Raw genomic sequence first — 26447 nt, forward strand, 5'->3', positions numbered from 1 at the left:
AAAACAAGACTCCTTATAAGTATTTTATACTATTTATTGATGCAGCCAGTTTACATCAGGCTAGAACCTGCATTTTCAGAACAGGCCATTTTTGGCTATTCCTGCAGCCTTGTCATAGCAAAAGAGGTACCTTAAACTTGTCTGCAAGTGAACAATGCCTTATGCTATGAGTATTCAAGTGACTATCAGTGAAAGTTTAAATATAATTTATACGCACTGATTATGAAAATAGATTTCTCCCATACAGTATTCTACTTCTGCCAGCTACAAATATGACAAAAATAATTCATTTAAGTACGTACGTTTCTCCAGCCCTACACTCCATTCTTCCTTCAATGCATGTACATTACCTTCCTGTTAAGGAAAATGACCCTATATTTATAATGCAACTTTTTGCCATGAAGATAAGTGTTGTCCAATAAGGCAAAAGGCCTAAGAGCCTGATGAATCCCAATTCTGCTCCAATTGGCTATGCGACCTTGAACCCAAGAAGGTCACGTGACATGATCGAGTCAAAACCAATACAGCCCCATTCCCCCCAGTCACGTACTTTTGGGGAGCTGATCTTTCCTAGGAAAATAAAATGGTTTTGCTATAACTATTAAGACCACACCACCTTCCTTGTACAGAAGGCAGGAGATCGGCACTTCTGCAGCTAAAAAAGCGACCCACTGAAGTAGCTGTGACAATTTAGATCACGGTTAACAAGGGCAAGCTCTGCAAATTTAACATCATGCAACATTTCTTCCTATCTTCCAGTAAGATTGGTATCTCCTTTGATTTTGACCTATTTTAAGTTAGTGAGGTAAGTATTCTTGATGCACCCAGGTATTTTTTGGTATAAAACGTCTGTGCTTGTTCATGTACAGAATAATCACAGACACATAGGAGAGGTTCTCAATTGGTGTTACAGTGGAAACAGCTTATTGAGTGAAATTCATTGCTGGACGGAGATCCCATAAGGCTTTCTGCACTGCAGAAAGTCCATGGTTCCCTGTCCACTAACAGGTAGAGAGGGGTAAAGGAGAGGAATTTTGGACCAGGGAAGTGGCTCCCATGGTTTCACAGACTATCAGGGTTGGAAGGGACCTCAGGAGGTCATCTAGTCCAAGCCCCTGCTCAAAGCAGGGCCAATCCCCAACTAAATCATTTCTCTGAATTGGCCCAACATAGAGCATTGGGGAAGGTCTGTGCTATCCATGGTTTCAGTGAACAGAATGCTTGCATAGCATGCGTTCAGGGGGAACAGCTGCCATTCCATACACAGCAGCAGCGACCATGGAGAGAGAGGCTGGGCATCAGTCCCTGTGTCCACTTTGCTGGAGGAATAAACTCTCTTCCTCTTCCTAACCCACACTTAATTTCCTATTTTAAAAAAAAAAAAAAAACCAAAAAACATGCACTTAGGTTTGATGCTAGAAGGGACACGTACAAGCTAGAGATTTTCACTTGTCAGCACTCCACACTGACATCGAAAGGACTAAATAAGTAGTGTGGGTCTTGGAACATGCTCCTTTAAGTTCTAATTATAACAAAGCTCCGCTGTGCATGAAGATTTTCTAGTGAAGATATAGTTGCAAAGATGCTTCCACTGTATATTTCCGAAGTTGGTGGAGCCATTGCATACCTAAATTCAAGCTACAACTAGGCAGTGTTACCTGTGATGACTTAGTTAAATGCTGTTCCCCCCACCCAAAAGAAAGTACCTGAAAGAAGTGTTTTGGGAACTCTGTCCCCACCACATTCATCATCTAGTATGCTGTGCATGAATAAAGAAACTAACTGTGGATATACTAATACTAATTGTAAACCTGAACATTTCTGCTACTATAGATGACTGACATTTCATATATTTATATTGCAGATACAAATGTAATAAATATAGTTGCATATATTGTGCTTTTATAAATTAAAATCCTAAAAAATGCATTCCAAAATGAGGTGATGCTAAAACAAGTCTAGTTAAAAAAAGTAACACTTCTGGTTCTAAAACTAGCCCACTTTCCCATCTCCATTCAAAAAATAGCAACAATGTCTATTCTTACACGTATTACATAAAAGCCCCCTCCCCCAAAAAGTGATCAGAGGTGTTTCCTTAGGCACTACGAAGGGTATAAATTATTGTCTAATAAATGGTATGTCTAGATTATAAAGGGAATGGGTGAAGAAAGAAAGTCACAATAAGTGTTTTTCATTTCTTCCTCTTCAGCAAGTATTCTTCCAGTCAACTGTGCCAAGCCCTATCTGACACTCTGAGACATGTGTAAAGGCGTCAGCATCTCTTCAAAGATAGCTCCTTTTACGTTAGAGCCTCTCAAGTTAGCTTCTTGTAGATCACAACCCGATAAGTCACAATTCTAAAGGATATAAAAGAAAAGCCTCTCAGGTTAAGCGTACAAAGAAAGCACTCTGTGATAGTCTAAGCTAATATAAAAGTACACCCAGCTTCTGTAGAATGGTAGTTAGAGCAAGCTAGAATTAGTTGGACACTATAATATTACCCTAAATTAGCTACTCCTGGTAAACTATTTGAGATTGAGACTTTGGTTACTTACCACAAGCAGCTACAGTCAAATTTATTTTTAGTGAAGGAATTTGATAAGATACAATATAAACACCTCATCTCAAACTAGCATTCGAACCACACTGAACAAAGCTGATAGAAAGGTAAGAATTGTTGCCATGCCAACAGACATAACTGAAGGGCATATCAGCAATTTCCTCTATCATAACAGCTTTATAGGGCTTGTGAACATACCAATTAAGAGAAGTAATTTTTCTACAATATAGACACTTAAAGCATATTGCATGAACTCGAACAGCAAGGCAGGCTTCCCCATGCTACCCTGCTGAATGTGGCATGATTCTCTCCAGTAAAGTCAACAGCAAAGCTCCACCTGTCTTCAATGAGTGCATGATCTAGCACTAAAAGTGAAGTGTAATAAAATCTCCATGCACATTCAGATCCGTGTGTCACTTTGGAAGAAAGGCCAAAAAGATTTTTGGCAAGCTGAAAAAACTAAGGTTTGAAGTCTTTATTCCTCAGCCCCTGGGGCAAGCGTGAAGCAAGAGCAAAAGTACTGACAGACTGAGATATGGGCAATGTGGGGCAATAAAAGGACAAATACTAGAAAATTGACAGCTGCTATACTTAAAATCAGTGCCTCTTCATTGCTCCCAGTTTAAAATATCCTTGCTTTCCATTTAATAGATAACCCAGCTGAAAGGAATTAACCTTGTTAAGACCTCTGTAGATGCTGAAGTCTAATAATTCTATTGGAAGTTTAGTTCAACAAGTTACTGTGTATGAAACAAAAACATTACTCACTTCTAAGTCAGTTCCTGCCAGAGTTGCTCCTCTGAGGTTACAGTTTTTTAGCTTTGCATTTTTCAAAGTTGCAACTCTTAGATTAATTCCTGTCATCTGACTTCCTTCCATGTCAACACCTTTCAGGTTAGCACCTAAAATACACAAACAATCGGTCTACAAAAAGAACACTCAAGGGTGAAATTCACACAGCCAACCCCTGCACAAAGCTAGGGTAATCGTGCGGCTTTTGGGACTTGCCCAAACTCAATGCAAGCAATGGCAGAAACAAGACTAGAACTCAAGAGCTCCTGCTTTCCAGTAACACGCTCTCAATTCACAAGACAAAGCCTCCTCTCAAATATATTGATTCCACAAATTAAGTTTGACACTCTGCCATGTACCATTTAACATAAGTCACAGCAACGCTTGCACTTTTAGTCTGTATGACTCCCAAAGCAAGTGGATACCAGAGAGAGAGACTATTTTTGTTACCTTCCAGGTTAGCTTTAAGGCCAGAGGGATCTTCAAAATTACATCCTTTCAGCGATGCCCCTTCTGCATTGGAACAGAGCATCTTTACACCTTGTAGGTTTGCACACTGGCAAAGAAAGAGGTACATGCTATCAGTAAGATTCTACACACAGCTCAGAGAACTGCAGAGACCAAAAGGTAAGAACAGCTTGTCAGATCGTATCATTTATCTTAGGCTACGGCTACACCAGAGCTTGCAGCTGCCCACTGTAAGTTCTCTAGTGTAACTGCTCTAAGTCGATGGGAGAGAGCTCTCCCATCGACTTAATTAATCCACCCCCAACAAGCGGCAGTAGCAGCCCTCCCGCTGAGATAACACTGTCCACGCGGTGCTTAGGTTGGTGGAACTTATGTCACTCGGGGGGTGACTTATTCGCACTCCTGAGCGGCATAAGTTATACCGACGTAAGTGAGGATTGGCCCTGCTTTGAGCAGGGGATTGGACTAGATGATCTCCTGAGGGCCCTTCCAACCCTGATATTCTATGGTAGCGTAGACATAGCCTTATAATAAGGCACTGAAACCCATTATAGCACAGCATATAGTGCCATCTAAGGAGGAGGAGTGAAATCTTATAACACTGTTCCCCTGCCAACCTCCCAGAATGGGGAGTAGTGCAATAACCCACAGCAGCTCTTCAAGAGACCCAATGCAAGCTCAAAACCAAAATCTGTATTTACTTTAGACCTATGCTTCCACAGAAACTGATCTGAGGAGGGAAGGAAATTAAAACTTTGGGATGAACTATAAACCTGTCAGATCAAGTCTTTGTGTAATCAAACATTTTCAATAAGACTTGTAAAGTGATCTATACACTCAAGAGTTTGCAAAGGTTTTTAAAACAAATGTAGCTACTTTGTATTTGTTCCCAATATTGCTCTTCTAAATTACGCAACACTGAACAGCGTAGGCTTTCCGAAGACACAATTCTCACATCAAGCACTGATCCAGAGAGGTCAGCTCGTTCAAGATTTGCACAGCAAAGGTTCGCATGGGCTAGGTTGCAGCGGCTTAAGTTAGCCATCTTGAAGTTTATGTATCGAAGATCTAACCGAGAGAGATCTGCACCACTGAAATTTAGACCCTAAAAAAAAAACAAATAGAAGTAGAAGATGAGGTTTAGTCCAGTGGTCTAAGCACAAAACCGAGTCAGAAGCTTCAGTGTTCTAACCCCAGCTCTAACACCCTCCACATCTGTGACCTCGGACACAATCTTTGACTCAGTTTCCCCATTTCTAAGATATGAACATTATTTTCATCAGACAGGTATTGGAACATTAGATTATGTGAGGAGCTTTACAAATAAAATTATTTGTTTTTATTTACAACACACTGAAGCCCTAGACACTTACCATTACAATCTGCTTGAAAGACTTTATAATTCTATTCCATCCCCACACATTTTTTTCTTGTGCATGTAAGATAAAACATTAGACGCTTACCTTCATTTTGTATTCTACTTAAATCCAGATCTTAACAAATATGTTCTCAGATAGGTGAATTTACGCAAGGAGCTTACAACATTACACAGTGTTCTCAGTCCCTTAAATCAAAGAAAAATATACGCAAGAACACCTTCTGCTCCATATGAGAGCGAATGAAATGTAAATGCAAAACCTCACACATTGTCCTCAGTTATGTTAGTTCATTTTGCATTTGAATAGGGAACTGATTAATTCAGTGAATGGCTGCTACATGAAATCTTCAACCTAAAATAATAGAAGACAAAAAGCAAAACAGAGGGGCTTTTTTTCCCCCTGCATGATTGGTTCTGGATTAGCCATATCTTTGAATCAAGACCTCCTGTCTCACATTTAAAAGGAATTAAAAGGGAAAAAAGGAAAAAAACCCACACATGGCTTGGACTTCACATCACTAATTGTCACATGAGATGTAGGGCATTTTGCTGTTGGACTCTAGTACTATAGTTCAAAGCAACGTTTGTATTATACCTGACAGCGCAGTTCAGACTTAGTTGGGGTTGCCAGCAGAAATCGGACAAATTCCTTCCGGGATATAGGAGAATGATCCTCAGCTGGCTGAGAATTCTGCAAGAGAGTTGCATCAAACAGTTTAAAACTAATAATATTTATAGAAGCGAGAGCTAAAATTGATTTAAAAAAAAAACAAAACCCAAAACCCCAAGGTGTACAGTCAAATAAAATAGAAAAGTTACCTTAATAGCTACTTCCAGATGTTCAATCAACGAATCAATACCAAAAAATCTGGCTTCTTCCAAAACACCTAACAAAAGAAAAAAAAATTTCTTCGCTATTTAGAAAATAAGGGCCCCTTCCTGCATGATGCCAAACTCCCTCCTTCGCTGGGATATGAGGAAGTTTAAAACCTCCCAAGATGTGCAAGATCTGTCCCCAGGATTGCAAGTGCATAAATTCTATTCCCGCACCCCGCAATTCATCTTTTAACTCTCAGGAAGACAAAAACCAGCTCTTGTTGAATTTAAACAGTTCACAAGAAGTACATAATACAACTGTCAACCATATACATTAATTAGATGTAATTAGGGTGGAGGAAAGGAGACCTTATCCACAGTTTAAAGGAAAAATTATCCACCAATTTAGTGACGGTGTGTTTCAAATACAAGCAGTGTAGAAGATCTGGAGTACATGAGGGTTAAGGAATTAAACCCAGAATTATAGTAATAGGTTAGGGCATGGCAAGAATCCTGACAACCCTCAAGCTGAATCGGTACCAATATATTATTTTCATTCAACTGTAAATCACAGAATTAAACTTAATCAATAACAAATGGACCAAAGTTTTAAAAACATCTACAAACCCTCAGATATACATACACAACTCTTATTGACGCCAGTGGATGTACGGAGGGACAGAGTTTAACCTTTGATGAGGAATAAATTTTAGGGATGTCACACAGAAAATACATACCTAGCAAATTAACGCCATCATTTACAATGAGCTGCCCATGACGCAAATAGTTCAGAATTGGTTCAAAGTACTCTGGGCTGCGATCAATTAGGAACGCTCCCCTGCGATCCTGCTTATTCCCCCAGACATCTGTTTCCACACACAAAAAATATGCAGTGTATTAAATTTGATACAGTGATAACTTTTCATATTCAGATTACTACTGCCACACCACTCAAAGCAACAGATTGTAATGAGCTAAATAAAAGATTGACTTGAAGGGACACAGTCTGGAAGAGAATGAAAAGAAAAAAAAAACAAAACAACAACAAGAAGTGGCAATTGTAAATCCAAAACACAATTCATGTTACAGTATAAGAACCAGCAGGTGAATCAACATAAATCGGAGCAGAACTGGACTGTTTTAGTTTTACTGGAGCATGGACTGTATTTTTGTCTCTTGAACAGTGTTAGCACATTGATTGCATTAATTGAAACAATGGTCAAATAAGAGTGAGATGCAACTAAAAGCATTCACAAGTATTACCAGTCGTAAATTACATTTTCAAGATGTCATACAAACTTTAAGCACAACAGGTGAAAAGTAAAGCATTTTAAGTTCTGTTTTGGTACTCTAACATATACTCATAAGGAAAGGGTATCTTTAAAAAAAAAAATTAACAGTGCTTTTACTAACTTTAAGGAAGAAGTCTATTTCAAAATACCAACCTTTATCTTTAAACATATGGGCCAGCATACTGTCAGGTTCTTTATTAACTAAAGTGCTCCTGGAAAATAAAGCAAATTCAATTTATCTTTAGCTTGTCTAGCTCAAGAGGTACATTGCAACAAATCAAGAATTTCCTGTACCTACAGTTATGAAAGTGATGAGAGTAAGAGACAGATCTCTAAATTACAATGCTGTCCGAGACTTATTTTCATAACATGTATAGCGTATTAGGTCAAATTTACTCTCATAAGAAATCTCAAAAGGAGAGAGCTTATTTGATTGATTAAAAAGTAGAGAAGATTCCAAATACAATTTTCCAGCAAGTTTTTAATACTATCTGAAAACTGTTCTAAATCAGTAATAGTGAACAATAAGATAACTGCCCAGAAAGATTTTCTCCTAAATAAGTGATTTTTTTTCAATGTTTTTTTATTTGTCCTCTGAAGACTCACCAAGTGAACATACAGTGGTTGACTCACGGAAGTAAGTCTATAAAGTTCTTTGAAAACAAAAATTAAATAGTTATATTCCCACCGTGTAGTTGTAAAGTATCGGCCTCCAACATTTAGTGTTAACCAATCCGTGTGCGACCCTGTTAGTTCTTCGTGAAATTTTACGTCTGTCTGAGGATCTACATTGATGAAATGTACAAAGTGATCTTTAGTCAAGTATATTTCTGAATAACCCCACATTATAAGATACCTCTTCTGAAAACTGTTTGCACACTGGTGAAAAGAATTTCATATATATTTTACATTTACTTCAAATCTTTCTTCGTAAGTCAAAACATTAGTCAACCCCCCCACCCACCTACCAATGAATGGCTCCCCTTCGCAAACGAACAAAACATCATCATCCCTAGGGAAAAAAAGGAAAAAAAATAATTGTGTACTTTGTATAAAAAGTCATTAATCCAGGGTTAACCCTTTCCCAATCAGTTTGAGGCAATGGAAATTGATTATCATTTACTTAGAACGTTAGCATCCAATTCTGATCTCCCATTGATTTTATGAGTGTAACACAATTTCAATGGAGATACTCCCAATTTACACCAATGTAAGCCAGGCAAGAATCAAGCCCTCTGTTACTTAGCAAGTTTAGTTCAGTTCATTAGTTGTATCTCCTGTGAAATGTATAGTACCTGTTCTCTCTTGTCTGAAGTACATATAGTCTTGCCGTCTTAAATGTCCAATCCTCCAACCCTCACACATGTAATTCACAGGTAGAAGGGCTGAAGGATTAAGCCACATACGTACTCCGTGCATTGGTAATCCCTTTAGTATACACATTTCTGTACAACAATTCAGATAGGTATTAAATGTTATGACATCCAGTTGATACAAGCAGTTTAATTCTCCTCAAAATTTAAAAAACAAAACAAAACAAAACACACTTTGGCTAGGATATCATAGCATTTCTGTTTTGGCAAATTAAAACATAAGATAGGAGAATGTTAAAGGGGAAAAAATGTTAACTCTCTCTTGCTTCAGGGCATAAAATGACTTAAAACAAGGTTCAGGATGGAATCCACACAGTCATGCAGCATTCCATAACTGATCAGGGGCACTTGTGATGGGATTTGCTTTCCTCTAAAGCACCAGGTATTGACCACTGTTAGAGCCAGGTTATTAAAGTCGAGTTATTGAAGATCCAGGAGGACAGCCCTAAGTTTTCTAACCAGTATCTATACAAACTGCTTTTCAAATGGCCTCTATAGCACTTTCTTCATATATTTTCATAGAACAGCATATTAGTATTAGTCTCAATTAAGTTAGCTTCTGTTTGGACAAACATTACCTGATCAATGCAATATCATCAATGAGTCCACCTTTCCCATTGTACACACTGGTCGCTTTTATTCCAAGCTTATTACTAGCCACAGACAGCAAATCTGATAATGTCCCATAAACAGCCACCACCTAGAAACAGAAGACAGGTAATTTAGTGCTGCAGATACCGTTTGTGGATATATTTTCTGGATATTTAAACTACCGTTTTTAAAAGAAGAACACACATTATCTACACTTAATATGAAGGGGGGAAAACAACAAGCCCCCACGTCACAATCTAATGGCCCCCTCTAATGAGCTGAAACAGTTGTAAAGTTTGTTTTGGTTGTGTCTTTATAATAACTAAGAAATACCTTGGGCGTTAAAGGATTTTTTAAAAACATGTTTTATTGAATGCACAATGATGATTAGAATCCTATTCTATCTAGTAGGACTTAAGCCTCTTATTTTAAATCTCTCTACTTCTCCCTCTATTCTACTGCTCATGAAATTGCTGCAAAATGTCTTTAAAACAAAACACACAGCAAGTCCCCAAGAACAAATAGAGAAGGGGGGAAAAAGTCTCCAGGGCATCAAAGTGTTTACAATTAGGAACATAAGAAGTGTCATACCAGATCAGGCCATTCTGAAAGTAGCCAGTACTAGATGCTCAAGAGGAAAGTTCAATAAACCAACCCACAAGCATTTCCTGACCCCCATCACTAAGTGATTGATTTGTGGCCTGAATCTTGAGGGTTAATATCCCAAATAAAAATATACATCTAACTTAATTTTAGATCTTCTCATTGTCCACATAAATGTGCAGCCTTTCTTGAACCCTAAGCTCTTGGTCTCAACAGTATCTTGTAGCAGCAAGTTCAAGAGGTTAATTACACAATGTGTGAAAACAAAAATAAGAATCTGTGGACAGGAAATAATGTTACTAAGCTCTCAAAAATAGCACAACTCTTAAGCAAACTGGCACTATGCTCTATCATTGAACAGACCTCTATTTTTTGTACCAAAAGAGGAACTAGTTTGTTGATAAGTGTCACAACATGGACACTGATTATTTTAAAATTACCAGGCATTGCCAAGTATCAGCCCATGATCCAAAGGCAGTGTATGGAATTGAATAGTGTAGCCTGTGGTCATTCATCTGTAATAAGCATGTCCCATGGAGACCACAGGTCACTCCATGCCTTCATGCTTTGGCAGATGTAACATATGTGTAAAACCTAGCAGAAACCACAGTGATCCAATTGTTCCCATCTGTCAAGTGTTAAGACTGGAGGTGCTATCATAACCAACCCTAGCAACAGATTGCAATAGCAGAAACAGAATCAAACCTCTTAATGGCATTTACTCAAAAAAACATTGGAGCATTAAAATGCTGTAATGGCTGTGGATTTCTTTTCCATTCTATTTGTCCCTCTCCCCTTTGCCAGTCACTTGAAATGTCAGGTGTTTAATGAGATCAGGGCCTTGAGAAGGTCCCTGAAGTCAGAATCTCCACAAAATGCAGACCGGGAGAACTCAGTACTGCTCAAGGTACAAGATAAGCACCAATGTCGTTGTGCGTCAGAACAAACTTAACTAGTTCCAACCCAATGCATTATTTATGGTTTCAGTGCCTCTTCCTAATCACCACACTGCCAATTTTTGTTAGGATGAGAAAAAAAGGGAACGGAAAGAGCTGTCAAAAAGTGAGGAGGGTGAGGGGAAATCTACTATATAATTGATCCTCAATGGACTGAGACCAAAAAAACTCACCCTAATAAAAATCTAAAAATACGGTGAAGGACAAAAGAAATGTGCAGGTGTGTTTGCGAGAGGGAAGGTTGGAGGGCGGACAATAAATGAAGTTTCAAGAAAGCAGAAAAGGAAACAAATGGTGACATTTACAAGACTATGGCTTTTATATGCATAAATGGAAAAGATAAGAAGATAGCTGCTGAAACAATATTAGATGCACAGTATTGTAGAAAGAAAAGGAGTACTTGTGGCACCTTAAAGACTAACCAATTTATTTGAGCATAAGCTTTCGTGAGCTACAGCTCACTTCATCGGATGCATACTGTGGAAAGTTTAGAAGATCTTATTATATACACACAAAGCATGAAAAAAATACCTCCTCCCACCCCACTCTCCTGCTGGTAATAGCTTATCTAAAGTGATCACTCTCCTTACAATGTGTATGATAATCAAGTTTGGCCATTTCCAGCACAAATCCAGGGGGCAGAGCCCAGAGGAAGCAGAAGGTCTGGTATGACTGCACGGCGCGGGCCCGCGCCTACGCCACCGGGGATCAGGTGATGGGTCTCATCCCTGTGAGAAAGAACAAACTACAGGCCGCCTGGGAGGGCCCTTTCAAGGTTATCAAGCAGCTCAATGAGGTAAACTATGTGGTGGAGCTGTCAAACCGGGCGCACCACCGCCGGGTGTACCATGTGAATATGATGAAGCCATATTATGCCAGGGGGAATGTGGTGTTGGCCGTATGTGGACAGTGGGAGGAGCAGGGAGATGACCCTTTAGTAGATCTATTCCCTGGGACCAGAGCTGGTTCCCCCCTGGAAACAATTCCCCTCTCGGATCAACTAACCCCAGCCCAGCAAGCTGAGGTTAGGGGGTGCTGCATCCGTACCGACAGCTGTTTTCCAACCAGCCTGGATGCACTAATCTGACTGTCCACCGGGTGCAGACAGGGTCGCACCCGCCGATAAGATGCTCCCCCTTCCGAGTCACAGTGAAAACTGCTCAGGACCTGGAAAGAGAGGTCCGGGACATGCTGGCTTTGGGGGTGATCCAGCCATCGGCCAGCCCTTGGGCCTCGCCGGTGGTGCTGGTCCCCAAAAAGGATGTGTGTCCAGTTCTGTGTGGACTATCGGAAACTCAATGCCATCACTGTATCTGATGCCTACCCCATCCCAGGCCGGACGAGCTCCTAGACAAGCTGGGAGGAGCTCGGTACCTTACCACCATGGACCTTACAAAGGGCTACTGGCAAGTGCCGCTGGATGCAGATGCCCGGCTGAAAGCGGCCTTTATCACCCCTCTGGGGCTCTATGAGTTCCTGACCCTGCCTTTCGGCCTCAAGGGAACACCGGCCACCTTCCAGCGCCTGGTGGACCAGCTCCTGAGGGGGATGGAGAGTTTTGCCGTGGCGTATATTGATGACATCTGTGTCTTTAGCCAGACCTGGGAGGACCACGTGTCCCAGGCTAGACAAGTGCTGGACCGACTCCAGGGGGCTGGGCTGACTGTAAAAGCGGAGAAGTGCAAGGTGGGGATGGCTGAAGTATCTTACCTAGGCCATCGGGAGGGGAGCCGCCACCTAAAGCCGGAACCAGCCAAGGTGGAGGTGATCAGAGACTGGCCCGCTCCCCACACCAAAAAGCAGGTCCAAGCCTTTACTGGGATGGCAGGATACTACCGAAGATTTGTGCCCCACTTTAGCGCCATAACCACCCCCATCACTGAGCTATGCAAGAAGGAGAAGCCAGACAAGGTCGTCTGGACCGAGCAGTGCCAGGAGGCTTTCCGGGCGCTGAAGGAGGCTCTGGTCAGTGGCCCAGTTCTGGCAAACCCAGACTTTGACAAGCCCTTTGTGGTGTTCACCGACGCCTCCTACACGGGACTGGGGGCGGTGTTAATGCAGGAGGACGAAAAGGGGGAGAGACACCCCATCGTGTACCTGAGCAAGAAGTTGCTACCCCGGGAGCAACACTACGCGGCCATCGAGAAGGAGTGCCTGGCCATGGTGTGGGCCCTCAAGAAACTAGAACCCTATCTCTTCGGGCGACACTTCACCGTGTACACCGACCACTCTCCCCTGACCTGGCTGCACCAGATGAAAGGAGCCAACGCCAAACTCCTGAGGTGGAGCCTGCTCCTGCAGGATTACGACATGGACGTGGTCCACGTGAAGGGAAGTGCCAACCTGATAGCGGATGCGCTGTCCCGGAGAGGGGGCCCCGAACTTCCCCAGGTCACTGGTCACAGTCACCCCGCTCAGTTCAGTCTCGAAGGGGGAAGAGATGTGACGATGTGACTCAGCAGGGAGGGGGGAGTGCTGACCTGGGAATGTGCCCTGGGGATGGGAGACCTGAGAGCCTGTCACCTGAGCCAGGAGGAGGAGGGGGAGGTGACACCTCTGCCAGGCATGTGGACGGAGACTGCAGCAGGGAACCTGCTGGGTGGGTTTAGTTTTCAGTTTGGGGCTGGGTGGAGGAACACAGGGAACCCCAGGGCTGGGGTCTAAGCTCCCTGCTCCCCCAGAAGGACTTGACTGAGGGGTCCTGGGTGTACCCACAAGCTCTGTTTTGGACTGTGTTCCTGTTGTCCAATAAATCTTCTGTTTTACTGGCTGGCTGAGAGTCTCAGTGAATCCCAGGAAGAGGGGTGCAGGGCCTGGACTCCCCCACACTCCGTGACAACTGGTGGCAGCCTGGATTTGTGCTGGAAATGGCCCAACTTGATTATCATACACATTGTAAGGAGAGTGATCACTTTAGATAAGCTATTACCAGCAGGAGAGTGGGGTGGGAGGAGGTATTTTTTTCATGCTTTGTGTGTATATAATAAGATCTTCTAAACTTTCCACAGTATGCATCCGATGAAGTGAGCTGTAGCTCACGAATGCTTATGCTCAAATAAATTGGTTAGTCTTTAAGGTGCCACAAGTACTCCTTTTCTTTTTGCGAATACAGACTAACACGGCTGTTACTCTGAAACCTAGTATTGTAGAAGCACTTCTTGCTGCAATGTCTCCGTACTGGTCAATTTATACAGCCCTACTGGCCTTGGCTAAGAAAGCAGCAATTTAATAACCTTTCCCACAGAACTGGTGCTGCCAAGCATCCTGCTGCTCACAGGGAACTAAGTCAACTAAGGGTTTCAAGGAGGGGATGATGGGCCAAACTAAGCCTGATGTAAGTGAGCTTAACGCCACTGAAATCAAATGACGTACACCTGGTTACACCAGGACTGAATTTGGTGAAGTGGCAGGAAGCAATGAACAGACCACCAATAAAGCAAGTGTTTTTATATACTGATTATTTTGTTGAAAAATAAATATTGCTCATTTGTTCTGTTCCAGGGCTCTCTAACATTGCTTTCCATTGCAGCAGTGAAAACTAAGTCAGTTCTGTCATTCCAGTTAAATAACTCAGGAGATATAGATCTAAGGCAGAGTGGGAAAAGGAGCTAGGTTTAGTAAGGCCTAGCGAGACCAGGCATGTGAGGTAATATATTTTATTGGAACAACTTCTGTTGGTGAAAGAGACAAGCTTTCGAGCGTACACACAGCTCTTCTTCAGATCTTAGAAAAGTACTTAGAGTATCATAGCTAAATACAAGGTGGAACAGATTTTATGAATACCTGACAGCTGGTCATTTCTTCTTTAAGATTTGTATGCTGGCTAAGCCTAGAGAACTGAGCCTCTCTCCTCCTTCAAAGATTATTTCAGAAGCCTCAGATAGTGAGTGAAGTTTAATATCACTTGTTAGCAGCAGATAACTGAAAGTGTAGATATATCACGGTAGTTGGAGATGGAAAAGACCATTATTGGAAGTGCATGCATATCCCCCCCGATAGAGGGAATTACTCACATTAAACCAATATTACATTAAATGTTGGGCTGAAGGCCAATCCAGCCTTAGATGGCGATTTATAAAAACAGAACCATAAGCAGCCGGCAGACTTTAATTTACAGGCCTGTCACTGCAAACTAGAAGGAAAAGAGCAGGACCTGCATTAACAATGACAATGTGAATGTGACTTTAACCACATGGAACCATGACTCAAGCAAGGAATTCCTAGTCTCTTTGAACCCCCCCCCCCCCCCAAAAAAAAAAAGAGTTAGTGAATACTTGACATATGCTCACTCTTAATGAGCTCAATCCCATTTCCATGAACTTCAGTGGAAGTAGGACTAGGCCATAACAGAGAGGATCAGTAGAAAATCTGGCAAATACAGATGTTCTTGAAAGATGCTAGCCCCAGATACTGAATTCGTATATTCTACCCATAGAACAGGAATAGGATGGACAGCAATGCAAAGCTCCCCCATCCTGCCCTGCCTGCATGTCCCAAACCTATCCTAGAGGGACACACTCTCGGGAATGAAAGGATAATTCAGTTTCCAAGCCATGAAAAGGAATTGCTGCAGATGAGGCTGAAGTTTATTACACATAACAAAAACATGGTAATAGATCCTTAACAAGGTGCACCGAAATTTTAGCATCCCTATAAATAAGTCATTCATTTCTTAATTTTAATAGTGTAACATCGTATTCTTAACACGATAAAAATTATTAAACAAAACTTAAAAAACTTGAACTTCCTTGTTTGAGGGAGGGAAGGAAAGAGGGATCACGTATTGGAGGCCGGGAGAAGAAAATTAAGGGTCTAATTTTGCAAGGCACAGAAGACCCGTAACAATGAGAGGTTTCACCAGAGGTTGAAGGTCATTCCCTTGTGCGTATAGTAGAATATTCACAGAACAATTCCCTCCATGTAAATATGATTCATACACAGACACTATTAAGTTTATATATTATCTTAAGAGGTTTAATTGCTGTTTTGGTTATGTTTCAGAGTAACAGCCGTGTTAGTCTGTATTTGCAAAAAGAAAAGGAGTACTTGTGGCACCTTAGAGACTAACATATTTTTTTGAGCATAAGCTTTCGTGAGCTACAGCTCACTTGCACTCGATGGAGTGAGCTGTAACTCACAAAAGCTTATGCTCAAATAAATTTGTTAATCTCTACGGTGCCACAAGTACTCCTTTTCTTTTTGTTTTGGTTATAACATCTGTGCAGGGCCAGACATTACTACATTTATATACTAGTATTACAATCAGACAACAGTGGGAGACTGAGGGAAATTTTTCAAACATGAGTACCAAGATATAGGTCTGTAGATTTATTGCAACATGTCTATCCACACAACCCTGCAGTATTTTTTCCCCCACCTCAACAGCTACAAACACGCTAGGAGGACTTAAGTCATTCACACAAAATTTGTGCATACCCACTGCTGTGCTAGAAAAAAATCCACCTTTATAGACAGATTTGAAAACCCGGCCCACACCATCAGTAACCATGGTACTTAGACAGGGTGGACTGATTTAAATCACGAAGTGGAATGCCTCAATTTAAATCATCGATTTTAATCAACTTTTCCATTTGTACTTCAGTTATTTTCTAAAAACACAGCCCTCCCGTTGACTGAGCTCATGTTTTCACAGTTATTTACATCTAAATAGAGCCTTTACACTAAAACTGGCACATCTTTTTGCTAACTCGGAGGATACATTATAACTATGTACATTTATTTGAGGAATTATATAGTATATTTTCAGATTATTATTAATTGTACATTTTTAGTATATTAGAAAATGATGAATGATATATTGCTTATTTACTTGATGGTTAAATTTTTGCTCATTACTTGTGTCAAGCTGTATTAGGATGGTAACCGGAATTTAAACAAACACACAAAACAGTTTGTGTTTTTACAATTTGTTTTTATTAAACAAAATAACCTTAAATGTTTGGGATATATAAACCTCATCAAAAAATGTTTCATATTTACAACTAAATGACTAAATAAACAGAGATTAACTGTAGTCAGTGAATTAAACTGATGATTTCAGGTCAGTCTGGGAAAGTTTTCAAATATGCTTAAGTGAAAGAGAGTGCTGCTTAAGTTCCTACATACCAAAGTATTTTGAAAATCAGACAGTCTCCTAAATTACTTAGGCTAACCTACTATGCCACACCTATAAAGTCTGACCTCAAAAGTCACATGGTTCTCCCTCGACTCTCTCTTTTATATAGAAATGCAGACTAACTCTAAGTTTTTGATAGAGGCTCATGGATTCATGATACATACTTATTATTTAAATGTTTTAAGAGATTATAATAAATTTAGGTCTTATGTTTTGTATTAAATTCAGATTTCACTTTAAACAGGTATATCTTTTTGAAAAGAAACACATAATTTGAAGTAAAACAAAATCAAATTGAAATTTAAAAAAAAAATCCTGATTTTTATCCATCCTGTTACTAACATTGCACCAGAGAAAGATGCATCATGTACTGGTATTTACATTGCACCAGTAAGATTTAGAACACCTACCCACTACCCCAGCTAAATTAATATGATGCCTGCAAGAGCACCCACAACCCATGCACACTGATTTACACTGTGAGGAGGGTTGCCAACGTTTGTTGCACAAATTCCTGGAGATTTCATCACGTGACATCATCTTAAATTAAAAGATTAATCTTTAATTCTTGGAGACTCCAGGACAATCCCAGAGGGCTGGCAAACCTCACAGTGAGTCATTTGTACTGGCAAAAATTCACATCCACAAAAAAAAAATACATACAACCACAGAGTTCACATATGCACCGGGCACCAGTGGCATCCGCTCCCTATTTCCCCTCCTAGCCCCGCTACCCTTGAGAGCTCCTCTGTCCTTCACCCCCCAACCCTTCATACCCCACTCCCCCAAATACCCTTCATACTCCCCCCCAATAATCTTCATATTCCCCCCTCCAGTACCCTTCATACCCCCTTCATACTCCCCCCCTCAAATACCCTTCATACTCCCCCCTCCAGTACCCTTCATACTCCCCCCCTTCATACTCCCCACCCCCTTCATACTCCCCTCTCCAGTACCCTTCATACTCCCCACCCCCTTCATACTCCCCTCTCCAGTACCCTTCATACTCCCCACCCCCTTCATACTCCCCACCCCCTTCATACTCCCCTCAAATACTCCCCCCCTCCAGTACCCTTCATACTCCCCACCCCCTTCATACTCCCCCCCTCCAGTACCCTTCATACTCCCCCCCCTTCATACTTCCCCCCTCCAGTACCCTTCATACTCCCCACCCCCTTCATACTCCCCCCCTCCAGTACCCTTCATACTCCCCCCCCTTCATACTCCCCCCCTCCAGTACCCTTCATACTCCCCCCTCCAGTACCCTTCATACTCCCCACCCCCTTCATACTCCCCCCCAGTACCCTTCATACTCCCCACCCCCTTCATACTCCCCCCCAGTACCCTTCATACTCCCCACCCCCTTCATACTCCCCCCTCCAGTACCCTTCATAGTCCCCCCCTCCGGTACCCTTCATACTCCTTCCCCCTCCCCCCGGCCCCACCCACTTCACCTCAGAGGCCCTCCCCCCTTCGCCAGGCCCCCCCTCACCTTCCCGTTCTTGGGGGTGCCATTGACGAACAGGGTGACCCGCCTCATGCTACCAGCGCTCCCGAGGCCACGGTCCGTCGCCGCCAAACCCGGAAGCCAGCACCTCTGACTGACATCGCCGGTCCCCAATCAGAGACCCGCTCCCACTCCTCTTGCCCAATGGGAGGCAGGCAAGGGCGGGGCGTATTTCCGTGCAGGTGTGGAGGTTAGACAGGGAGGATTGACGGGGGGAACGTTCTGCCCTGGGGGGGCGGGGTCTGGGTTTTGGCCAATCAGAGCTCTAAGAGCGAGGGGGCTTGAGAAGTGCAGGGCGTTACTCGTGACGGCCAAACAGCATGAGAAATATTTGCATGAGGAGGGGGGGCCAATTACTCCCTAGACTTCTGATTGGCCAGGGAGTAATTGGCCCCTGTGTCACGTGGGGATGGACTGGCCGTTTGATGGGCCGTATTTCAAAACTAGTGCGCCATCCAATCGCGTCGATGCTATGTTTCCTGCGCGCTGCCGGGACTCACTGCAGGGAAAATAGTCCTGGTCCTCGCAGAGGCTTTCTGGGACTATCTGAGCCCCTAAGCCTGCCGGAGGTGGCCTTCTTCCTGCCACCCCACTGGTCTGGAGGGCATGTGCCCAGGTTGATGCGGCTCTCGGCGCGGGATGACCATGCGGAGGGATACGCACGGTGCAGGCCTTGGAATGAGTTTGAATGAAGAGGCGGGTCCAGCCCGTAAGCCGTAGTTTTCCTCTTGGTCGGGTCGTCCTGGATTCGGGAACCGTTGTGTGTGAGGTGGGGGGCTGTGAGAGGGGGAGGGGTGCTGGAGGGGATATGAGAGGGGGGATATGGGAGAGGTGGGGAGGGGGGATGAGAGAGGGAGGGGTGCTGGGGGGAGGAGGGACGGGAGAGGTGGGGAGCAGGGATGAGAGAGGGAGGGGTACGGGGGGAGAGGTGGGGAGGAGGAATATGAGAGAGGGAGGGGTGCGGGGGATATGAGGGGGGGGGAGGAGGGATGAGAGGGGGAGGGGTGCTGGGGGAGGAGGGATGGGAGAGGTGGGGAGCAGGGATGAGAGAGGGAGGGGTACGGGGTGGGGAGGGGGGATATGAGAGAGGGAGGGGTGTGGGGGATATGAGAGGGGGGAGAGGTGGGGAGGAGGGATGAGAGAGGGAGGGGTGCTGGGGGAGGAGGGATGGGAGAGGTGGGGAGCAGGGATGAGAGAGGGAGGGGTACGGGGGGAGAGGTGGGGAGGAGGAATATGAGAGAGGGAGGGGTACGGGGGGAGAGGTGGGGAGGAGGAATATGAGAGAGGGAGGGGTACGGGGGGAGAGGTGGGGAGGAGGAATATGAGAGAGGGAGGGGTGCGGGGGATATGGGGGGGGAGGAGGGATGAGAGGGGGAGGGGTGCTGGGGGAGGAGGGATGGGAGAGGTGGGGAGCAGGGATGAGAGAGGGAGGGGTACGGGGTGGGGAGGGGGGATATGAGAGAGGGAGGGGTGTGGGGGATATGAGAGGGGGGAGAGGTGGGGAGGAGGGATGAGAGAGGGAGGGGTGCTGGGGGAGGAGGGATGGGAGAGGTGGGGAGCAGGGATGAGAGAGGGAGGGGTACGGGGGGAGAGGTGGGGAGGAGGAATATGAGAGAGGGAGGGGTACGGGGGGAGAGGTGGGGAGGAGGAATATGAGAGAGGGAGGGGTACGGGGGGAGAGGTGGGGAGGAGGAATATGAGAGAGGGAGGGGTACGGGGGATATGAGGGGGAGGGGTGCTGGGGGAGGAGGGATGGGAGAGGTGGGGAGCAGGGATGAGAGAGGGAGGGGTACGGGGTGGGGAGGGGGGATATGAGAGAGGGAGGGGTGTGGGGGATATGAGAGGGGGGAGAGGTGGGGAGGAGGGATGAGAGAGGGAGGGGTGCTGGGGGAGGAGGGATGGGAGAGGTGGGGAGCAGGGATGAGAGAGGGAGGGGTACGGGGGGAGAGGTGGGGAGGAGGGATATGAGAGGGAGGGGTGCAGAGGATATGAGAGGGGGAGAGGTGGGGAGGAGGGATGAGAGAGGGAGGGGTGCTTCGGGGAGGAGGGATATGGAAGGGGTGCTGGGGGAGGAGGCGGATATGAGAGAGGGAAGGGGGATGGGGGATCTGAGAGAGTGGGATGGGGTATTGTAGAAATTGAAAAAATGTCCATGGGAACAACAGGATCTATATGTGGGGGGAATTGCTTGATAGACCCTTGGGCACTGGGGCTCTTCTCCGCGGCCCCTCTGGGAGCAGTCTCCTTCCCCCACCCCCACCCCTTTGCAGGACCTCTTTGTCAGCTGTTGCTACACAATCCAGTGACACTATTGAGGACATGTGCAGTCTACTTGCCTTTCTTTTTGTGGTGCCTGCACCTCCTTTGGGTGGGGGGAGGAACGTGCACCAGCCGGTGTGAATCTTTGAGCGTACCCATCCAACAAACGTTCCTCTTTTCTACCCATCTCCTTTCGTTTCTTTATGTTGCCCAGTTGTATGCCGGACACCTCCTGTACCCCCAAAAGCATCCAATCTAACTTCAGATGTTGGCACAAGAAGGGAACAATAAAACAATTAGAAGTAGGTATGTGGAAGGAAGGACTGGATTGTGTGTTTGGTTTTGCTTGACAGGTGCACAGCATGGTACAGCAGGCTCTTTTCTTTAAAAGCACCTGTTATTTTTTTAAAGGAACAACCTACTCTTAATACTTGGCAATCTCTGCCTTTCCCCACATTACTTATGCCATCTACCAAAGCAGTCTTCAGCTTTTCAAACGGGAAGGGCTGCTTTGATAATCAAAAGCTGTAGCATTAGTTACTTTGGAATGTTTGTGTAATAATATTTTGTCACATTGTGACAGCTTATTTAAGCATTGTTGTGATGCTATTGCGCAAGACTTGTGCGATACTGGGCTTAATTTTGGGTGGCTTATTTTTTTTTTTTGTTCTGTTTAACGTGACACTATCTTATTGCCCTACTTTGGGTGTTAAAATGTTTTCTTTTTGTTTAAATAAACAAACTGATTTGTCCTGTTATGCTTTAGATGAACATTATCTCAGAGGGAGGAGATTTCCCTTAAGAAAGTGAGTACCAGCTAGTACGTTCTTGTTTGTGTGGCGTTGTCAATATCTGCCAAAAGATCATTGGATTCTAGACTGGGCAAGTTGTAATAAAAGTGCAAGTTTTAGTAATGCAGCCCTTTTACAATGAATGACTGGCTGAGTTCCCAATAGATCTTGAAGTCAGTGGGAGTTGTGGGTGCTCAGCACTTCTGTAAAATCAGTCCATTTTAGTTAGGTGCCAAAACATAGATTTAAGAGGATAACTTTTTAGACGTTCACTATTTGAAAATTTTGGCCAAGCGTATGTTTGAATGCTTAATTGTGTATGTGTGGGAGAAGACCTTTAACTCTCAATCTTGCATTGAAATAAATGCATCTAGTATTCAGTGTGCGATAAGTGCCACAAATTAAGCTTTAGAGCTCCAGTGCGATCATATCTATAGTTCTACATACTTAAATCTAACGTTTATTTCAATGTGACAAAACTAAGTGGAAGATCAGTTACTCGAGATTTCAAAGTCTCAAAAAAAAATCTAAGTAGTGATTTATATATAAACCAAAACTCTACTGCACATGAAAATTATCACTGTGTAGTATTAACACAAAAACCTGTTGGATAAGGGGCAAGATTTAAAATAGATGTGCAGGGGCGGGGGGAGGCTTGAATTTTCTGACTTTGGTGATTTGGAAATCTCCATCCTAATGTTGCATTAGCATAGTTTTTTGTGTGTGTTTAATACAGATATCCACATACTTCAGAATATTGTGCATATAATATCTGATATTTACAGTAAACTTCAGAGCTAACATTTCATACTTCCTTCCCTCCATAGGAAGGACGACTGCATCTTCTAACAGCTTTACAGCGTCTGCATGTTGTGGCTGTTGCTTTTACAAAAAAACATAAACATGTTCTTAATGACAGAGCTGTGATTACAAGAGAACAACAAGACTGATCGTATTTTTTTGGAAGCTCAGAATACAGTACTGACTATGCGCAGACAATCTAGACAAATTATAAATACTGTTGCTGATGTCAAAGAAAATGGGAAAGGAATTATTGAAGAAGACGGAGATATTTCTTCTATGCCTGTTCCAAAAGACAAGATTGTCAGAATGGATGAATCAAAAAGCACAAAGGTTTCAGAAATGGAAAATTTAAATGGCAGGAACCCCACAAATGTGCAGAAACCCAGAGTGAAATGCAACAAATACGTAGGGAGAAAATTATATCAGAAGAGTAAGGATGATAGTAAACTGGCAGTTTATGAAAGCCTTTCTGTTAAACAAAAAGGAAACTTACCTGAACCTTCCTTGTCCTTTTTGACATCAAACAAACTGCAAAGTCCTTTTTCAGAAGGCAGACCTACATTTTTGGGTGAGGCTAGCTATCTGACACCAAACAAAGGTGAAGCAGATGTAAAACCTAATTGTGGAACATCAGAGAAATTAATGAGGAAACCTATTGATTTTGCTCATGTAACAATAGCTGAATTTGGGATTACTCCAGAGTCTTTTACTGCTAAGCCATCTGTAGGTAAGGATTGATAAGGTGACTGTAAAAATGAAAATTTTCAAAATATTGTGCTTCATATGTAAGCAAGAACACACCTGGTATCTTGCATAATTTACATTCCCCTAAATTTTTAATGGTGGACATGAATCCCTCTCCAGAGATTTCAGGGCATTTGGGACAACTTTTACATGAAAAATGCTCTTAAATTGGATTGGAATGTGGTGGGTGGAAGCTGTCAAGTAAGAAAACTTATTTGAAAACTGAGGGTCTTTAATTTATGCTGAAATCCATCTAGTTAAAAAATTAAAACAAAACAAAGTTGTTTTAAAAATCCCAAGATTGCCGACATAGCTGGAAGTACTGTTGAAATGGGCAATAGAATTGGCTTCTCACAGGCCCAAAAGGTTAAAATTTTTGAAGGTGCCTTCAAGTATGACTGTTTATATTGCTGGATCTCACTTACAGTTCATCAAACCAAAATGATGCTGTAATGGATAAACAGCATAAGCTACCCATAATGCAAATATGCTGAGTTCAATATAAAAGATTGATATGACTATGTAAAATGGCAAAATGATTTATTTTCTGATTGGGTGGATGTCAGTTTCATTCACAGAGTAATATGACATAATGGGCATTTCTGGTAATAACAGATATAGGTTTTACAAGCAGTGAGTTGGAAATAGTGCAGGAGAGAGAAATTGTGAAGAATTGGCCAACATTCACTCTACTTGGCATGTAGAGTAATTTCCTATTAATCATATGTTTTCTTGAGTAGCGGGGAAATACTCTGACTTCCTAAAGCCAACATGAGATGGGGAATAGAATCAGCTGGAGGAAATTTTGCAAAAGTAACACTGGGAACTTTCTTCATCCCATGTGCTTTATAGCAAATTTTGATGTTTCTGTCAATGGCATAGACTCATAAGTACAACTAAGTGTGCAATTTCACAATCAGTAGGTAGGGCTTCTTGAAATCCAAATGATCATTTTACACCGGGATAAAGTAATGGTGATTATTCCACAGCACAGCCTTTTATATGTTCTAGCTACATTAACATTACAAAAAGAAAAGGAGTACTTGTGGCACCTTAGAGACTAACCAATTTATTTGAGCATGAGCTTTCGTGAGCTACACTTCCGATGAAGTGAGCTGTAGCTCATGAAAGCTCATGCTCAAATAAATTGGTTAGTCTCTAAGGTGCCACAAGTACTCCTTTTCTTTTTGCGAATACAGACTAACATGGCTGTTACTCTGAAATTAACATTACAATTTTCAACTGTCCCTGTTTAAAGGCACAAAAGAGCAAATAAGGATGGGATGTTAAACCAGTTTGAAAACATGTTCAATAACCTATCTAGGAACTGTCAATATGGTTCCCCCAGGAAAACAAACAGTGTTAGACCTCAGTTTGGGGATACATGGGTTTTGGGTTTTTTTCCGATGCTAGAGAGCTGAGGGAGGGTAGTCTTGCATGGCACCATTCTCTCCCACTCTTAGCCCCAAACCCTGTGGAAACCCAGCAGAACTTCCCATGAAAGCTTATGTTGATCATTGCGGCATTAACTTTCTATTTCCTGGGTCTTGTACTCTGGAGAAGTGTTGAGTGTAAGAACATTCATGCTGCCAAGGAAAGGGACACCCAGGGATTGCCCAAAGATTGATTTGAGGAAGTTTTTCCTTTAAGCCTTTTTGTTTTTCCTTTGTGAAGACCTTTTCTTGGTTTCCCTAACTTTCTGCATTGCAGCACTATTTGCCTGATGGTCTTTTGTATCCAGAGAGCAAACTGTTTTGTTTATTTATTTTTTTTTTACATATTATATGAGAGAGAGAGACACACACAAACCCCTCCAACGCATTATTAAGGATCTACAACCTATCCTAAAGGATGACCCAACACTCTCACAAATCTTGGGAGACAGGCCAGTCCTTGCCTACAGACAGCCCCGCAACCTGAAGCAAATACTCACCAACAACCACATACCACACAACAGAACCACTAACCCAGGAACTTATCCTTGCAACAAAGCCCGTTGCCAATTGTGCCCACATATCTATTCAGGGGACACCATCACAGGGCCTAATAACATCAGCCACACTATCAGAGGCTCGTTCACCTGCACATCCACCAATGTGATATATGCCATCATATGCCAGCAATGCCCCTCTGCCATATACATTGGTCAAACTGGACAGTCTCTACGTAAAAGAATAAATGGACACAAATCAGATGTCAAGAATTATAACATTCATAAACCAGTCGGAGATCACTTCAATCTCTCTGGTCATGCAATCACAGACATGAAGGTCGCTATCTTAAAACAAAAAAACTTCAAATCCAGACTCCAGCGAGAAACTGCTGAATTGTAATTCATTTGCAAATTGGATACTATTACTTTAGGCTTAAATAGAGACTGGGAGTGGCTAAGTCATGCAAGGTAGCCTGTTTCCTCTTGTTTTTTCCTACCCCCCCGCCCCAGATGTTCTGGTTTAACTTGGATTTAAACTTGAAGAGTGGTCAGTTTGGATGAGCTATTACCAGCAGGAGAGTGAGTTTGTGTGTGTATGGGGGTGGGGGGGATGTGAGAGAACCTGGATTTGTGCAGGAAATATCCCAACTTGATTGTCATGCACATTGTGTAAAGAGTTGTCACTTTGGATGGGCTATCACCAGCAGGAGAGTGAATTTGTGTGGGGGGGTGGAGGGTGAGAAAACCTGGATTTGTGCTGGAAATGGCCCACCTGATGATCACTTTAGATAAGCTATTACCAGCAGGACAGTGGGGTGGGAGGAGGTATTGTTTCATATTCTCTGTGTATATATAAAGCCTGCTGCAGTTTCCATGATATGCATCTGAGGAAGTGAGCTGTAGCTCACGAAAGCTTATGCTCTAATAAATTGGTTAGTCTCTAAGGTGCCACAAGTACTCCTTTTCTTTTTACCCCCTACCCTGAAACTGTTGTGGAGTTTTCTTTGTCTAACTGTCTTTTAATTGTTCCAGTGAAGTAAGTAATACACAACCAAGGTTTCAAATGCTTGCTATTTTATTTTTCCTTCTAATGAAGACAACATTGCAAATATAAAACTTTGTATAACACCTACATTTTTGAAATAGAAGCAATTTCCCTGCTATTGTAAGAGACTTGTAAGTGTTCTTCTGAAGCTTCATTGTGCTTTTCTTCTTGCTTTGTTTTCATTCCAGGGAAATCCCTGGCTTTAAAACTTAGGCGCAGATCTACGATTGGAGTACGGGGTTCCCCTGAAAATAATAGCCTTATTCGATACCTTGCCCAACAAAGGAGGAACAGAACCAAAGACCCTTTCACAAAGGTGGGAATTTTTTTCAGAGTTGTGCAATATGGCTGGTGGAGGAAATCCGCTTCAGATATTTATCATGTCTTGAATGAATGTGA

The 26447-nt window shown here is 42.9% G+C and overlaps 2 protein-coding genes across 10 annotated transcripts in view; one reads left to right on the plus strand and one right to left on the minus strand.

Annotated features, from left to right (window-relative positions):
- Positions 1 to 30: 30 nt before the first annotated feature.
- On the minus strand, positions 31 to 18574 carry KCTD9 (potassium channel tetramerization domain containing 9). The gene is made up of 12 exons (XM_084615009.1): positions 18458 to 18574; positions 9258 to 9379; positions 8275 to 8318; positions 7995 to 8091; positions 7460 to 7518; positions 6752 to 6880; positions 6018 to 6085; positions 5794 to 5889; positions 4776 to 4925; positions 3803 to 3908; positions 3329 to 3462; positions 31 to 2357 (listed from the first exon to the last, which is right to left on the minus strand). Exons 1-12 carry the CDS (start codon positions 18503 to 18505, stop codon positions 2241 to 2243), a joined length of 1170 nt encoding a protein of 389 aa, XP_084471135.1. The 5' UTR covers positions 18506 to 18574; the 3' UTR covers positions 31 to 2240.
- Positions 18575 to 18964: 390 nt separating this feature from the next.
- The window catches only part of CDCA2 (cell division cycle associated 2), a 28287-nt gene continuing 20804 nt past the window's right edge, over positions 18965 to 26447 (plus strand). For 4 of the 9 annotated variants that reach the window (XM_084615090.1, XM_084615088.1, XM_084615087.1 and 1 more), the window contains exons 1-5: positions 19168 to 19241; positions 20946 to 21037; positions 21498 to 21537; positions 22350 to 23053; positions 26237 to 26364. In XM_084615090.1, the coding sequence (XP_084471216.1) occupies positions 22510 to 23053; positions 26237 to 26364 (672 nt within the window). In that variant the 5' untranslated portion in view covers positions 19168 to 19241; positions 20946 to 21037; positions 21498 to 21537; positions 22350 to 22509. Of the gene's footprint in view, positions 19242 to 20945; positions 21038 to 21497; positions 21538 to 22349; positions 23054 to 26236; positions 26365 to 26447 lie in introns of all 9 variants that reach the window. The other 5 variants (XM_084615093.1, XM_084615091.1, XM_084615094.1 and 2 more) reach the window with 5 other exon arrangements.

This window comes from Lepidochelys olivacea, assembly GCF_965140295.1.
Source record: "Lepidochelys olivacea isolate rLepOli2 genome assembly, chromosome: 26".
Classification (NCBI taxonomy): domain Eukaryota; kingdom Metazoa; phylum Chordata; order Testudines; family Cheloniidae; genus Lepidochelys; species Lepidochelys olivacea.